Source organism: Cnephaeus nilssonii (genome assembly GCF_951640355.1).
Source record: "Cnephaeus nilssonii genome assembly, chromosome: 4".
Classification (NCBI taxonomy): Eukaryota; Metazoa; Chordata; class Mammalia; order Chiroptera; family Vespertilionidae; genus Cnephaeus; species Cnephaeus nilssonii.
The window spans coordinates 23,832,376-23,850,764 of record NC_137075.1 but is presented as its reverse complement, the minus strand read 5'-3'; the positions used below and the strand labels follow the sequence as shown (position 1 = coordinate 23,850,764).

At 37.5% G+C, this 18,389-nt stretch overlaps 1 protein-coding gene across 9 annotated transcripts in view; it reads left to right on the top strand.

Annotated features, from left to right (window-relative positions):
• NPAS3 (neuronal PAS domain protein 3) overlaps positions 1–18,389 on the top strand; it is a gene marked incomplete at its 5' end in the record, with an annotated part of 879,539 nt that overhangs the window by 256,999 nt on the left and 604,151 nt on the right. For 6 of the 9 annotated variants that reach the window (XM_079769762.1, XM_079769761.1, XM_079769760.1 and 3 more), the window contains one exon: positions 16,181–16,425. In XM_079769762.1, the coding sequence (XP_079625888.1) occupies positions 16,181–16,425 (245 nt within the window). Of the gene's footprint in view, positions 1–16,180; positions 16,426–16,536; positions 16,588–18,389 lie in introns of all 9 variants that reach the window. The other 3 variants (XM_079769766.1, XM_079769765.1, XM_079769767.1) reach the window with 1 other exon arrangement.

The following is an 18,389-nucleotide window of genomic DNA, read 5'->3' as shown; positions in this document are numbered from 1 at the left end:
GCCTTTGTCCAAGAGGGAAAGGTACTGCCAGGGAGTAGGAGCCTATATTAGAAGGAAGTGAGAAGGCCACCTATGCCCCGGTAAGGAAAGCAGATGCGCTTACACGCACACACTAAAAGTTATTTATTTAAAAATGAATAAGGCAAAAAACAAAACAAAACCCACAATGCTAGAAATCATAGATTCAGCTATAGGAAAAAAGGGATTCCAAAAATTTTATTGAATTTCATAAGGCCTCTCTAGATGGCTGTCTTATTCAGTCATTCTGAAACTTACAGAGATTTTACATTTTAATTTGAATCCTTTCTCTGTGCTTTCCTAATATGTTCTCTTTGGAACACTGCCTCAGTACACTTTTTTTTTTGGCACTTTTGGTTACACATAAACACATAGATACAACAAATCTATAATAATAAAAGCATAATATCCTAATTAGACCGGACGGACGAAGCCGGAGCTGTGAGGGAAGCCCGGGTCCTAGGTTCCTGCCAGTGGCCGAAGGGAAGCCCATGCAGGCAGCCGGGGGAAGGAAGGCCTACTCTTGCACGAATTTCGTGCATCGGGCCTCTAGTAGATATAATAACTATGTGAAGATCTAGGATTTCCCCTTAGAAATGTTTCCCATCCCTCGTTGTGATGTCTCTTTCTGACGTGTGGGAAGGATTTATGGTGACTTGGTGTTCTGAAATATGCCAGGGTTTGATTAACAAAGCGGCTAGACAGACTCATTATTTTTTCTTTTTCCTTCTTCACTCATTTTGCCTTAGTTTGATGCTTACTATAACACCATCTCCAGTGTGTAGAAAGGGAGCAAGACTGTGTTTTGAAAATTTAAATAATCAGGGAAGAATTTATGAGTGTACAGATTTGGCAGGGAGGGAGAAGTATCTGTATTTCTTCCATTTCCCTTTTCTATCCCTTATTCATTTAAATATCATCCCAGGGACTGATTTACTGGGTAAATTTAATTTCCATACCACTACTACTGGCTGTGTTGTTTACTATTTTTAATCATGACATTTAAGGACATTCACATAACCATCACCATAATCATCTTTCAACAAACACTTATTGAGGACATACTATATATGCAAGGAACTCTCTCAACATTATCATTGAACTAAAACAGCAAAGTCTTTTTTAGCATGTACTTTTAAGAAATTGTTAATATAATAACTGATTTGGGAGGGACTGGACTCTGATGACTCATTGTGAAAAGGGTTATTTTAATTTTTAACTAAAATTTTTTTATACATAATGCCACCATGGTGAACTGATTGAACATTCACATTTGATTATGTAATTGAAACTATGTGGCTTAAACGTGGAACATGGATCTATGCACAAAAATGCATATGAGTATTTTTAATTTTCTGAGCTACTTTAAATGATTGGTTTAAACCTATGGAATAGTAATTTCATCTAATTTTTCCTAATGACTTATAGAAATTTATAAAGCAGAGTAAGGTTAAACAGAAATTCTACTCAGAGCAAATCACTGTTAATAATTATAGTTTCCTTTCTTCCTCTCCAACTTTCCTCATTGCCCTCCATTTTATGCCTCTGCCCCATTTCTTCAGTGTCACCTGACTCCTGCATATCCCATACCTGTGTACCCCACAATTAAATCTTACTCTCAAGAAATGCCATTATTGGCATTAAACCACAGATTACTGCCACAGGCAAAATGAGATCCTCAGGAGGTTGCAAATAATTTCTTTTTTTTAAATGAGAAGCTAATATTAAAAAAAAAACCTGGAGATTTTTACATTTAAAAAATCTAGATATCTAGACCTGTCACCTTTGGGTCCACATTTCCATCTAGGAACAAATGGTTTTTCCTGAATAATGAACGCCCCCTGTTGTCTGGGCATGTGCTCTCCAGGGGACCTGCTACAGGCCCCACTACTCCCTCTTACCTACTCAACAACGAGATTCACTTGCCATTTGTTATCAGACTTGCATTGGTTTCTTTCACCTACTCCTTAGTCATTTGTACAATGGTGTTGGATCCTACATATATTTGAGTTTGTGACCCTTAAATTCACTCACACTAGACTAACAATAATTCATAAGTCTTAAAAAAAACCTCAAATTTTATGAGAAGAGGTATGACTAAATCAAATTCATTACTCTGTTAGAAAAACATGTGTAGAAGAAAATGAGGGAATAAAAATGAGGGGGAAGAAAACAAGGCATTTTTAGAACAATCCTGACACATTTAGTAAAATACAAATTTCATCTAATGCTTAAAAGTGTTCAAATACCACCCCTGAGAATTTTGGATGTGTTGAGTTAATTGGAAAAGTCTTAGCTCCAGAAAGGCCACATATATAATTCAGTTCCTTAAGATAGTCATGTGTTTATGTGAGTGTGAGGTGTGTGTGTGTGTGTGTGTGTGTGTGTGTGTGTGTGTGTGTGTTTGATATGTGATTCAGGCCCACAACCATGGGAACATGAGAACATGACAAAGTTTTCACATTGCTCTTGGTGACTCATTGATGTCTACACTATCTTCTTATGCTGTTGGGGAACACTGCGGTTTCAAAAGTGAAACTAATGATAACTAGTGTTCTTTTGTTGGCTGATAACTCAAAAGGAGTCCTCCTGGGATGACCGTCTGAGATAAATATTTCTGCCCAAACAAAGTCAAATAAAATTCAGAGCGAAGACTACAGGTGAACTTTAAAAAGGAGGGCTCCTGTGAAGTACCTGTGGGAAGATAAAAGGCAACAGGATATCCATTTTGGTCAAGGTCCATACTTAGCTGGCAGGTCAGAGAAGACGTGTTCAAACATATGGTATACATTTTGTGTTTTTCAACAAATTATTTGGTGGCTGTAGTTTCAGACACTAAAGTTATTTATGGAGCCTTTGTGATAGCAGCCACTTGAGAAAATTGCTGGCTCTCATTGCTCCATTTCAATTAAGCAATTCCTTTTACATCCGCTTACAAATCACCATGTGCTTTCTTATATCTGAGAAATCAACAGTTTGGACTCAGGTTACTATTAAAGTTATGATAAGTATTTGTTCAAAATCAGGACGTTCAGTTACTAAGACAATGGGTCTTTTTAGTTTTATATATACTTACATCATGAGACAACCTTTTGTTTTTCCATTGACAACTTACAAACTCATAAAATAAATAAGATGCACCTAATTGCCTAATTTTTATTTTAAAATAAAATAAAGTTTTATTCTAAAATGTATTTGGTTGACATTGGTTAATAAATCATATAGGTTTCAGGTATACGTTTTTATGATATGTGATCTGTATATTGCATTGCGTGCCCACCACCCATAGTATTTTTATAATTGATTTTAGGCACTGACATGTACTTTTCTCATCCTGTCAAGTGACTAGATTTGGCTCAGAATAATTTACTTGCAGTTCCTTAAAGTTAGATTTTTATGAGATGAGTAAGCATCTATCAAGATTTTCAAAAGAATGCAGAGTCCATGGAAGACTTAGTTCCTGACTGAGGAGTGGAAGCCTAGACATTAATGGGGATTTTTATGTTGTCCCACTTTGTAAAGTACTTCAGTGAGGTATCATGGCCCCTCACATTAAATGTTATATGGTAATCCCTGGCACACACGAACATCGTGGCTGTTGCATATACTTATATCGTTTATTACCATGGAACCACCCTGCCACCAAGGGCCAGAACCTATTAGAAGTGGGAAGTATAGCAATCACTGAAAAACAATAAGTGATCTATAATAATAAAAGCATAATATGCTAATTAGACCAGACGTCCTTCTGGATGACCTTCCAGACGAAGCCAGGGCTGCAAGGGAAGCCCGGGTCCCGGCTGCCAGAGGGAAGGAAGGCCTACCTACTCTCACGAATTTCATGCATTGGGCCTCTAGTCCTGATTATAATAGTTTGGTCAGTGTTGTAAAGCTTGGTAGAGATCTTAAGATATCACTTGTGGCAACTTGCTAACGTAGACTTGAGTCAGGTTCTGAGAATGTGCTTCGGGAATGTGCAATATTTTGTGTGTTTATTTGTCTGTTTTCTCCTGGGTAAGGATTTACAGCTGCTGTCAGGTTGTCAAGGTGTTAGTGACACACAGAAAAAGTCAGGCATTAACTGGGAGTATTCTGCAGCCCCAACCACACAGCTGGCAGCTGGTGCACTGGGAAAAGCTCTGTTCTGGGGTTTAGAGGGACCACGCAGGACACGGGGGCCTGCCTGCGTGGCTAAAGGACTCAGTCATCTGGCTGGAGACCTGGGTGAGGGGACTTCAGGGGGATGAAGCCCTTTCCTCACTCTTCTATTTCTAGTCCTCTTTTAGAGGAATGACCCGGCCAAGCTTTTCCCCCAAATAGTTTTCAGGCTCTACTGTTGCAAGAAGTAGTTGATAGGGTAGCACTTGATAGCACTATCAGGAAAACCATTCATTAAATGAAAAATATCTTGGAGCATCATGCTGTTTCCGAGGCTCAACTTGGGACTCCATAAAATTACATTTAAAAAATGTTTATAGTAAGAATTGCATGTTTATTGAAGAAACTTCAGAAATTAGTTACCCCCTTGCTCCCCTGGACAAAACAAGGAATTTCTACCATGTAGAAATAACCAGTTTTAATATTTTGCTTCATTAATCCAGATTTGAGTATATTTTATATCTATAGCTATCTATATAGGTATAGGGCTATTGCCATATAGTAATTTGATCTCACCATACAAGATAATTTTTTTGTGTGTGTTTATCAATATTTTTTGTATTTTTTTCTTTTTCTAATTTTTTCTATATTGATTAAGGTATTACATATGTATCCTTATTCCCCCATTGCCCCCTACCACTCCCACTCATGCCCTCACCTCCCTGGTGTCTGTGTCCATTGGTTAGGCTTATATGCATGCATACAAGTCCTTTGGTTGATCTCTCCCTTACCCCCACTCTCTCCTACCTCCCCTCTGAGATTTGATGATCTGATAATTTAAAACCGTCTTTTATCATTTAACATATTGCAAAATTTTTTAAGCCATTGAAGATTTTTTTCAACATCCTTGTTCAATCTCTTGAGAATATTCCATATATTTTTCTAAAGCTTATCAGAGAGGCAGTGAATATTAATTTAGCATTATATTTGTTCACATCTTAGTCAAATTGGGTCACCAAAGAAAATGTCTAAGTCTTTGGATAGGTATTGGCCCAGGTGTTCTCTAGAAATCATAACAGTTTACACTCCCAGCAACCATGCACTGTGCTTTTGGACTCTTGATGAAAGATGAAGCAAAAATATACGAATTAAAAAGAAATAGGTGGGGGATGGAGTATGTAGTCTCTTAAGACTGATAGACCTATATTGTCAGTTGCAGTGTTTAAAGAAAAGGGTGACCATTTTACTTATCTCCATTTCACAAAAGAATGCAGGCATCTAGTGTAGTGGTGTGTTCATTGATGCCAAGTAACAGTGCTCTGTCTGTAGTGTTCACATGACCATAACCTTCATTTTTTATGCTTAAATATCATCAGACTTGTCAAAGCATGCTCTCCCCTTTCAAAGTGTCTCTTATCAAACTTGAAAGTTTTCAAAGCTTTCTTCCACTTAGTTGTGTTTTCAGAAGTGTTTGAAATTACACTTAAAGAAAATTAAAAGAAAAAAAATGAATTTTCTTTCCAGAAAAGGTCATTTGAATTTGAATTCCAAAGCAATTTATTTTGGGACATCAATTAATAGCAAACCTATATCCTCCCAATTGGAATGTGCTTGTAAGCCTGAAAAATGGGTTTTATTGGACATTTCATTAAGGAATTAATGTTTTCATAACAATTATTATGAAATTTACATGGTTGATTAGAAATCAAATAAAATTTTATCAGTGACTTGTCATCTAAATAAAGCAGAGAAAGCATGAAGACTTGCTGCAGAGACAATGTATTGCAGTGAGAAGGATGTATTAAGTTATCTTGCCAAGATTCAAATTCCAACTCTAACCGTCATTGGCTATGGGCAAGCCACTTTTCCTCTCTTTGCTTTGATATTCTTATTAGTGAGATGGGGCAGTATTACTTCCAGGGTGACCAACTGTTCTGGGTTGCCTAGGCCAGTGGTCGGCAAACTCATTAGTCAACAGAGCCAAATATCAACAGTACAACGATTGAAATTTCTTTTGAGGGCCAAATTTTTTAAACTTAAACTTCTTCTAACGCCACTTCTTCAAAATAGACTCGCCCAGGCCGTGGTATTTTGTGGAAGAGCCACATCAAGGGGCCAAAGAGCCGCATGTGGCTCGCGAGCCGCAGTGTGCCGACCACTGGCCTAGGACATGCCTGCTTCTAACACCGAAAGTCCAGAATCTGGGGAAAGCTCTCCCTGAGACACAGTTTTTGGGGGTGGTTGTGTGTGAACAATTGACTGGAAAGTGCAAAACTCATACAGCTCATACAGCTCACCCCCAAAAGGGGGTTGAGAACAATATTGTTTTTAGTTTCAAATGCATCCAGCAGAGTCTGTCTACCTTCCGTAGGTGTTCCTCTCCCCACCCCTCATGGCTGAGATTGGCCGTCATGAATTAAATGAGATCTGAGATCGTGTTTAAAACAGTGGGACCCTGGCTGAACGATAGTAAGCATTCCGATTAGCTTTTACTGTTATGATATTAAGGTCCATGCTAATCTTTGGTGGTGCTGAATAATCTTAAAATCAGAAGCAACATGTGTAGCACTGTAGATCCTTGGAGTGGTGGAAATCCCAGCCCCCATGGATGGTCAGTAAAATGTCTCGCCACCACAGGGTGCCCACCAGTCCCTCCCATTTTGCCTTTCAGCAGAGATGCTCTGACCCTTCCAAATACTGAGCAGGAGACATTCCTCTCAGTCTGTGCTCCTGACTCCTGCCACTGTGAATGGAAGTTACACATGTGTGCTCGCCAGGATGGGAAAGCCTGTATTCCACGGTGGGCAAAGACCCATGGTCCTGAAAATCTTCCTAAACTTCAGATCTGAAGAGAGCAGGGCAGGGAATTGCTGCTTTCTCTTTATATTAGCTTCTTCAATTTCCTTTTAATTGGAGCCAGGAACCTAGATTCTTGTAACTTCAGGGGGATGAACAATATAAATTAAGATCTGGATGCTTTCCAGGTTTCCAGGAAGGGCTGAGCTCAGGGAACACTTTCTCTCTCTCTCTCTCTCTCTCTCTCTCTCTCTCTCTCTCTCTCTCTCTCTCCCTCTCCCTCTCCCTCCCTCCCTCTCCCTCCCTCTCCCTCTCTCTCCCTCTCTCTCCCTCTCTCTCCCTCTCTCCCTCTCTCCCTCTCCACATTTCTGGCTATTGACAAATCGCATGCAGTTGCCTAATGAGTCCATATTTGCTTCGGAGATTTCACATTTGCAAACTGCACTGCTGAGAAAGTAAGTGAAGTGTTCACCCACCGCTGGTGTGAGCTGACCGGTTTAATGTACAGGACAGATAAACACTAGAACAGTGAAGACTCTAAACCAGTAACACAAAACCTTCAAATACAGTATCTTACCTTGTTCAGGACAGTCATTTCTCACCAAGAATTCTTTTCAATGTATAAGACTTCAATTTATGTTTAAGAACTAGTAAACTATCGCAGTTTGACAGCCATTCACACTGAATTCTGTGCATTAAACCAACAGCATTCTTTTCCACAAACATTCATTTTTAGGACAATGCTCTCAGACAGAATTTATGAGAAATGGAATTATGTTACCAAGGAGATAGCATTTACTATAATGAAGAGTAGATCCTAGAAAATGGCCCCTTTTACAGCAGCTCAGAGCAGAGCCACAAAAGCAATTGATTGGTCTTGGCATTTAGTCTTATATCAGCTGTGTCATCCATAGCTTCAGGAGTGAGAACACTAATCTAAAGTGACATTTCTGTTCTGGCGGGCTTTTCTGCCCTGATGAAAGCAATTACTTCATTCCTAAATGATAATTTGCAGGAGTTTCAACCACTTTAATTGATAATTTTTTTTTGTTCTGAGTTCAATTGTGAAGTGATTAGCTGATTTGGTAAATAGAAATTTAAGGTGTGAAACATACAAGTTGCTCCAAGGTAAAGTGCTATTTATGGGGTGGAGAGAAATTACTTGATAAAGCAGCAATTTTTCCATTATTATGGAACTGCCAGTGGTATGGCTTAAAGTTCTGGGGAAAATGAAGAACAAAACACTTTGATTCATGAGGTTTTGGGCAGATACCAAAGCATACAATGAATAGTTTGGTCTTGCTGTGGCTCATTCCAGGGTTATTTGAGGCAAGGTGACCATTGGTTGAAAAGGATTGTGCAGACCTCTCAGCTTTTCTTGTTACTATTCGAATGACTCATTCTGGAGTTACATCCTTTTATTTAAAGTGTTAAGAATAAAAATGCTCATTGGCTAAAACCAATTTATTTAATTATTAAGTTCAAACGTACACAAGTCATTTTCTGAACGTGAGGAAAGGCATTCAGTTAAATGGCTTTAATTAGTCTTTTGATCTATTTACCACAAGTCAAAAAATGGGTCATGATTATTCAGTCAGAATATATTTTTTAAAAATTTAATGCATCTTCATTTTAATACTTTATCCAATGTTAGCAGTTGCAGTTGTTTTTGACATTTTTAAGCAATCAATTTCATGATATTTTCTTACATGGGGAAAAATAATGGTCATTTCACATGTTAAATGAGAAAAATAAAGCAAGAATGAAGGTCAAACTGATTTAGCACATCAAACAGTCTTTGTCAGCCAAGCTTAATATATCCTGAGTTTGTGGAACAAATGAAATTTTGCTGCTATGTTACACTTTGCTTCCAAACAACCATTACAACTGGTTTTATATATTGTGTGAGCATCAGACCATCAAACAGTGCATCTTTACTGACGTGTTGCTGCAGCGATGATCTACGGCAGCAATCTGCCATTTATATAAGGGCAAAATGTGCATCTATATTTAGTTGTGAAATTGGCCTATTATACTCTTGATGTTTACAGAGGCTAACATAAATTAATGATGACAGCTATGAGCAGTGCATTAGTTAAGCAGGAGAGTTCTTACCTTGAACTTGAAGGTTCCAGTTTTAACTTCCAACATATACTATACTGCTTTCTTCACACATTAACGGAAAGTTTCTGAAATGATTACCTTTTCTTGGAGAGCATCTTAAAGACTTGAATTTGTGAGCTATGTTGTGCATAATCCTACCAGATAATAGTTGTTTATGCATTTCTCAATTACAACACATTATAAGAAAGCTGATATTTATAATCATAGGGAAAATAATCCTGAAAGATTCTTTTTTTTTTAATAGGCTGATTTGATTAACTTTGAAGTCTATATGATATTAATGTGTGGATGGCTGTTTTATTGAAACTAATGAAGGAAAAGCAAACAGTGCTTATATAATCTTTATCTTTTCTCTGGGAAACCTCCTCATTCAGCTCATGTCAGGGCAGGTGTAGGTACTGGAGTACCTATAGATTTCACCGTTAACTATGACCAGAGATCTAACAAGTGTGCAGGTGTTCAAAGGTTCATGAGTTAAAATGCTGAAGCCTTTGATGAATTTTTGATGGCTGCATTTTTAATACAGGTCGACCTTCTTCCTTTGAGGCTGCATGCCAGATTAATTGATAAATAGTAGAAGTCTGTAGTGCTGGGTTCTCCTAAGCAAACAAGTAGGAAAAATCCATAAAACCTGCCTGTCTGGCTCCTTAGCAGTACTTTTAAAAGGTAAAATTTAAAGTGGTTCTGACCCTACCTTTCCTTTTCCTGATAGATAGATGCCTCAAACCTGCCATGTTCTTTAATAAGGACTGGTTATTGTGTTCTAAAAGTTTACATGTCAGTGTTAAAATTGAGGCTTAGAGAAAGGATTCTCATGTAGAGATAGTGTGTATATATATCAATTATGTCTATATCAGAAGCAGTTCCACAAATATAACTATAAGTTATAAAAATGATAAAAAATCTGATTGTGAAGACGTTATATGAGAGGAAGAATTATTAATTTGTTTCTCTGTGATAAATACTATTTTTCCCTTTATCATGTTCTGTAGATCTCAGCTATATTATTTCCATAATTGTCATAACCATTTCTGTGAAGAAAGAAACCAAAGTAATCAATTTTGCAAAGCTAAATTTGATCAGCCACAAAGGATAGCCTACCTCTCTTAACTTAATGACTCATCAAGTCCAAAGTTGTCTTTTTTCCCCATCCTGGACAAGTAGTATCCTTATCCAGCTCTGTGGCAGCTTCAGAGAGATTGCAAATTATGGGTCAATTTCATAATATTGGTTTGGTGATCATGGCTGTACCTGTAAGTTTTTATGCCTTAAAACCTGTTTTGCTCATTTCAGCACAAGCAAAATTTCATGACTCAGCCTTGCCCCCAGTGTGGAGACCTAAGCAGCAAACGCTGCTTGCTGCATTCCCACACTTTCCCATCACCAGAAGTGCTGCGTGAGCTCTCCATGGTCCTGGGGTTGGGGCCTTGCCTACCAAGGAGAACTTTTAAGATTTGTGATGTTTTGGAAGATATTTTGAAAGATTATCTTTCCACTAGGAGTACGCATATACCCTTTCTAGATAATAATTGTCATTGCAAATTTGAAGTCTTCCATAGAAGTCACAAGCTTTCGGAGTAACCTATTCCCTTAGCACCTGTTTAGATATTCATGTATAAACAAAATGGCTTGTTTTGCAACTGAATGCCATTTTTTTTTCAACTTCAGCAAACTAAAAAATGGCCGCCTTTCCTAGAACAGAAAATCATTTATTTATTTTTAAGTCTTTCATCTGTCATCAAGAAACTTTTTTTTTTATTTGAACAACTCATTAAGTACAGCTTCAGTATAACACACATAGACTATAGGCATAAGGAGGACTAGAATGAAAAATCAAGATCTCTGCAATAACAGAATTTTACTTCACTTAGAAACCTAATGTTATATGTCAAAACCAGTGAATAGGAATCATATTGGTGAGAACAGAGTATACATTATAAATGAACATTGTTGACCTCAAAGCATAGAACTATCATTGTGAGATGAGCTAAGATTTTTTTGTTAAACACATCTTATATAGTGTTACTATGTGCCAGACACAATTGTAATTGTTTTGCAACAAATAAATTTCATTACAACAATAATCTTATGAAGCAGATAGCATTATCATCCCATTTCACAGATGAAAATAACTGAGACAAAATAAGTTAAGTAATTTTCTCATATCTACATAATTAGGAAGTTAGAGAGCCTTGATTTAAATAGAGGCAGATGGCTCCACAGTCCATGTACTTAATGTCTACCTTCTGCTGGTATGGAAGACGCTGAGAAAGGTGTCCGACAGAAGCTGATGATAATCACTATTAGAACATGTAGGACTTTAAAAAAAATAGGCAGTTTTAATGTTGTCATCAAGCAGAAGTTAGGCCTCTGATTTTATTTTCCTTGGTTTGACTTTTACTGTCACTGCGTGGGAAATTAAATTTACTAAAGTGAAGGTCATAAGTGGCAGTAGAGAAAGGAGTCTGAGAGGACAATGAGGAAAGCAAACAGGTATTCCGAATTATAGAAAATGTAGTCAAACATGATGGTATAAAACAGTTGGGCTTTTTTTTCCATATAAGTTTTATATTTATTATAATAAGAGTTACTGCTTATGTAATATTTACAATATGGTAGACATTTAGCAATTTGCACACATTAGCTCAATTATTCCTCTCAGGAATATTATGAAGTAGGTACTATTAAAATGTCCATTTTCCAGATGAGGAAATTGAGGCCTAAAAAGGTTGAGAGGCCTACCCAAGGTTGCCCAGCGAGTAACTGTCTGGTGGTGTGAAGGTCCACAATCTGGCTACAGAGCCCCCACCCCTAACTCCTGTGTCCCAAGTTTGAGGATGGGTTGACTTCAATATGGGCATTTCTGAGCCTTTCCAACTTCTTAAAATTCTCTGTTGTGAAATTCTAAAGTGAACTCTGCCCCATTTAGAGTTCATAAACTACCTTAATTGTTAAAATCTAGAACTGTCCAAGAAGTTTACTACTTTGTAGTTAACTCTCAGGGGATTTGCCAAAAATGCCCTATTTGTTATCCTCATTTTATCAAATGATAAAATTAAGGCTCAACTTTGTGAGTTAGAAACATAATGGCCACAAATGGCCAACCTGTGTCTTTAACTCCTTCAGCAGGAGTCTGCATAAAATACACAACTTGCCAAAGGGATTTAAGATTCATAAAAGGATTTTAAAAAAATCACTTTTCATTTAATGTGCACTGTTATTACTAGTAAAGGTTTTTTATTGCTTGTTATCTGTGCATAAGGTATAACTTTAGAAACTTGTAAAAATTCTTTCAAGGTATTGAGAAGAAACACAGATTAAATAATATTATTGAAACCAGAGATACTTGTTTATGATAAATGAATTCTGGCAACATCAATGATACGAAGAGGGGGAAAATTTAACTTAATAAGCCTTAGGGGAAATTCAAGATACTAGATCATTACCCTTTTAGTTGGGGAGATGGGGTCCCTAAGGATAATCTGAAAATCATTTACAAATATACACATATACATACAACTTCATATAGGACTTCCAACTTTTATTTATCTCTATCTCTACACATCTATATCTATCTGTCTCCCTTTTGAAGTAGCTGTTGATTTTTTTGGTTTTTAGTTGGTGGTAGTGCTGGTAATATCCTCATCGAAGAGAGCTGGCATTTTGATTTGCTGAGGGACAAGGTAGTCTCTTTCTGTTCTCCAGAGCCTGAGGGGAAGAGCATCAGCAGTGGAGAGTTTGGGCCCAGGGAGTACTTATTGTGACTCTGAAGCCTAATCATATTTTAAATGGCAGAGATCAAACGTTTTGCTCATGTACAAATAAGCCATCCTTTCTTTAGTATTCTATAAATATTGTTTTTGGGCTTTTTTTTTGGTTTGGAACAGAATGTATAAATACAAAGTTTATTTTAGGTTTTAATGTAGTCCTTAAATCAATTTAAGAATTGCTTATAACTAGGCTCTACTTCACAAAAGCAGACAAAAGATTAATCCTCAATCTGTGTTGTTGTCTCCAGGTCCTTAGCTTCATCTATTTTTGTCAGCATCTCTATAACCTCTATAATCCTTTGACTGTATTTTATTGCTGTTGCCCTCAAAACCAATTACTACTTATTACAGACACAGTGCTATCATTCTGAAAGTCTTCTGAACTATGGTGTCTGCATAATGATGTGATGTGGGAGTCATGGAAACCCTTTGTTATTGAGATTATGGCCAAGAAGATTACTCCAGTGGGGTAACGGTGTGTGCTAGAGTAAATAAGGAGAGGAGGGGGCAGAAAAACAACAGAATGTGGAGTAGGAACACATAGAGTAAGTTGTGCTCAGGGCTGCGTTAGAACAGTCAGGTGTCAGGGCAGTATTGAGCAGAATGCCAAAATGCCACATACTCCCATCCCCCTCTGCTAGGCTTTGGAGCCCATTGGGTTGCTTCCTGTGATCTTGGGCTTTCCTCCCCGTAGGCTTATTTTTTTTCTTTAGTTTGTTGATAAATTATGCTTTAATATCAATTTCAGAATAATTGCCTAATTCTATCATTACTCGGGTGAATAGAGATATTCCTAGCATGAGTATTAGTAATATTAAATTAGATAACAAATGAGTCCATTTGTGATCATTTGAGTGACATCTCTAAAGGAAAATCATATATATATAATCCACTAAAACTACCTTCAAAAGTGGTCTCCCAAATTATTAGCCAGTTATAAAAATGCATCCCTGCTCCATTGTTGACCAAATGACATATTTTAATGGGCTTGTGTAATTTTTAGAACTTTAATTAGCTAACACAAAATTAAAACATAACATAAAATTTGAAATGCCATGTAAAAGTTTAGTTTTTGTTCTTTGGAAATAGAAAAACCAGAACTCTGGCAACACCAGGCCTGCTGCCACCAAAGCTCTAGTTAGCTGAAAGTGTATGTGCCAAAGGGATTTCACATTCATAAGAGCTTTGCCTGCACTGCTGTCCTCCAGGCCTTTTCACTCATCGCCATTCCCTGCCTTAACCCTGGGAGCCCTTGAGTTTGCAACCTCTGCTCCAGAGCTCCATCATAGTCACTTATTGGACTAAAAAAAAGTTGTGAGTCCAGCCCCCCTTCTGGAGGAGTATTCAATTACAAGAATATAAAGAGAACAGAGCACTGAACTAGGACCACTGCACTCCATAAGTGGTAGAGAAACATGTGAAAAGAGAGGGTTTTTTTTTGGCACAGGTGACTTAAATGGTGTTAGGTAGATTGCTTGTATTATAGATAGAGAGGGATATATGTCATTCTTTTAAGATGTTAATCTGGATCTCGGTTAGATTTATACTTGGTCATATTTTAAGGCTCCTCTCACTTTATTTTCATAACTAGAGGCCCAATGCACGAAATTCATGCAAGAGTAGGCCGCAGCCCTGGCAGCTGCCTCGATCCCTCGCAGCTGACGGCTGCCTCGATCCTGTGGCTGCAGCCCCAGCTTTGTTCGAAAGGTTATCCGGAAGGACGTCTGGTCTAATTAGCATATTATGCTTTTATTATTATAGATTTTCGACAAGCCAAAATTGATCATTTATAGCATTGAATGGAGGCCAGCTACGATATTGGGATATAAGTGGCATAACAAGTCTTTTCTTGTAAATTAGGGATGTTTCTGCCTGAGTTAACACCTGAGATATGAAGAGACAAAGTTTTGTCACCTAAGACTGCTGAGACTGAGAATGATAGCAGTAACTTGTCCAGTTCTGAGAAACATATTAATTAGCTAATTCCGAATATTTTATTAATAGAGTAAACATGAAATAATTTGGGACATTAGACCAGAACATTATGGCATTACTTAAATTACATAGATATTTAATAAGATAGTTTGAGTGTCTACCCTGGATACAATGTTTATACCAGGAACAATATAAGGTATACACTAATGTGACCTGGAATGTTATTGTCCATATTCTACTAATAGGTATGGGAGCCACACTGGTCTCACTTCCTTCCTTATTTCTCATTCTCACTATTTTATAATGGGAAGCCAGCATGCTAGACTCAAAGATTTAAAATGTCCTCAGAGTTCAATAAAATGGATACCTCGAAATGATTTTAATAGTATCTGGATACTGTAAATATTGCCCAATTACCTATCACCAGTGTCTGATTTTGAGTTTATTTCTTGTCAGACAAAAAACAGAGCAATTCAGAGTAGGTGGAATTCTCTTGTCAGATGCTCAGAGGCAACTTCAGTGGTGCCAGATTCTGCCCTCAGCAATGTGAGCAAACTTCAAACAGAAATGCACATGAATAGTTAAAGAAAAATGCTGGATCCCACCTGTTGCCTCTTCTGTGAAGTAATATGTCTATAATGTTTATAAATTTTAATAACCCAGACAGGACTTTTTGTCTTTCAATATTAAATTTACATTATCATAAAGTTTGACTTTTCTGGGCAATGTGTTTTATCCTCTAGTAATTTAGGGAATCTATCCATTCATTAGTGTATGGCAATTGAAAAAAGAATGAAAGTATTCTCTTATCAACTAATTAGCAGCACATTTATAAAATTACATGGAAATCTTCATCTTTAATAGGATGTTTTCTTTATCTGACTGAGGTGTTGATCGTTACTGAGCGCTGGAAAAACATCAACATTTTATTTGTTGATTCTCTGAATTGTGTTTGTATTTTCCTTTTTCCTCAGAGATGATAACTGAAATAACTTTTTAAAATACATCCTTTTGATGGCTTATAATCCCATCGGAATAATAGTTAAATGGACAAAACCAAGCTTGAGAATAGATATGATAGATATCTGAGAATAGATATCTACAAGCCCAATCTTTTAAATTGCTTATAGCTGAAAAGATCAAGTACCACCTGTAAATCGCATGTTTCAGAAACAATGAATGTATGTTAATCCATGGTCAATTGAGAGGGAAAATCCTACCAAGCAAATGATTTTTACTCATTGCACTTGAGTTCATGGCATATAAGTCCAGAGGTAGAATTTATGGTTTTAGTGGACATTGTCTGGAATGTATTTTACCATTTTGAAGAAGATTTTGGTAGCTTTTTGCTGGGAAAGGGGAAGTTAAAAGAAAGCAGTTTCTATCTGATGAGAAAATCATATGTTCTAAACAATACTTTGTCACTTCTTTGATTTCAGTTTACAAGCATTGAGAAAGGAGAAATCCCGAGATGCTGCACGCTCCCGCCGGGGAAAAGAAAATTTTGAGTTCTATGAATTGGCCAAGTTATTGCCTCTTCCTGCAGCCATCACGAGCCAACTGGACAAGGCGTCCATCATTCGACTTACAATTAGCTATCTGAAAATGAGGGACTTTGCTAACCAGGGGGACCCTCCATGGAACTTGCGAATGGAAGGCCCACCCCCAAACACATCCGTGAAAGGTAAGTTTTAAGCCTCTGGTCACTGTGGCTTATGGTGTTCTGTAGCTGTCTTTAAGATGAAATGTTTACCATCATCCTTTCTTCTTTTCCTGCATATCAAATCCTTTAAAGGGATACAAATGTGGAAATCTGAACTCTGCATGAGAAAGACACCATGTGAAGGTGAAATGAACCTCTTCTATTTCTATTTTCTTTTCAAAAAATTTGTTAGCCTAAAGTATTCTATCACTTTATATAAGGTTTCGGAGAATTGGGAATGAAATGACTTACATTAAAGTGCTTCCTGGGTTTAATTCAAGTTATGTTAATACATGCAAATTTTTGTTGATGGGTGGAGTATGAGAATATTGCTAAAGGGTAGAGCTAATATTTTCTGTCTTTAGTCACCAAAGAAGGAAACAGAATCCAACTGTAGCAGGCATTTTGAGCAATGATTTTATTGATTAATAAAAAAAATGAAGCCATGTATTAATGTTTCAAGTCTCTATACATATTGCCTAGAAGTTGCAAATATAAACATGTACTTGTCCTCCAAATCTTTGTTGCAGTTACCCTTAAATCATTATTTTACAATTTTAGGCCTTCTTCACTCTGGAAATTAAGAGAGGTATTTCTTGTGTGCTCCTGTAACTCCTAAAACTTTATGGCATTTCTAGCATTTTAGTATGTATGCATATGTTTTTCAGTGTACATGTGGTGTTGGTCATTGATTTTTCTAACTTTAAGGGTGTGTCATTCAAAGCATAGGACTTTAGGGATCTCCAGGTTTCTTGTGCCTAACCTAGTTTCTAGACCCTTGACGAGTGTGGGATAAAAATGGACATTTGGCAGAATTTCAGGCAACCTTCGCTCAGGGAGGAGTTAGGTTCTTTAGTTAGTGGTGACACCTTGACAGCTACCTTTGGAGAGGGCCCGTGTTCTTGGCTGTTGTAGGAAAGGGGGTAGTGGGGAGCTGTAACCCTTAGAGGACTTACATCAAAATGAGGTCAGAAGCAGTGCTGTTTACAGGCCTGTGCTCAGAGGTGTGATCATCTTTGTGCGTGTGCATGTGTCATTCCCTTCCTCTCTTTGCCATCGCTACTTAGGGTTTGTGTTTCGTATGTTTAGGAGAGAAGGAAAATTAGAGTTTAAATTGCAACATGTTATTTCCCTCTAGAGCAGGGGTTGGCACACATGTTCTGTAAAGGGCCCTATAGTACATATTTTACCGTAGACTCTGGGGATTAACTCAACTCTGCCATTGCAGCATGAATTCAGCCATAGACAACAGGGCGTGGCTGAGTCCTATGAAACTGTGCCTACAAAGCAGGCAGCTGCCAGCAGACTGGCTCACAAGCCATAGTTCCCAGACTCCGGCTCTAGACTGTAAGACTGACATTCAAAGCTTGAGAAGGACATACAACACAGTAGCTCGCAAGGGCAAGATGTGAGTTTAAGACAGCAGAGTACAAACAAGCCAAGGCACGTTTATGCTGTCCTTTCACAGCCCTCTGACCTAAGAATGTAGATGTCAACTTGGCCACACAACAGTCCATGTTCCAGAGGCTAAAGTAGTAGGGGATTTTCCGAGGCTAAAGACGGGAATATAATCCTGGTAAGTATTTATTATATACAGAAGAGTTTATTCAGAAGGCTGTCTTCATGTTTATTCCAAATCATGCAAGATGGAAGGATAAGTGCAAAAGCTTATAAATCACACAATGTACAAAATGTTATTATTAAATGTTAAGTATGTTGCTTGAGGGACTGGACTTATATTAAGTTATTTAGGATAATCATCTTTATTTCCATTTTTCTTTTAAGTAGTTTGCGGTTTATAGTTTCTTTGTGGTAGCAGTAGCTACCAAAGTAGAAAAATCTAATGGTTCCCTTGTCTGTCCATTCTTCTATTTTGTGATAGCCCTGCTTACTCTTGGAATCATGGCCTTTTAGAGAGACAGAATTATAGAGCACAAAGAACTATG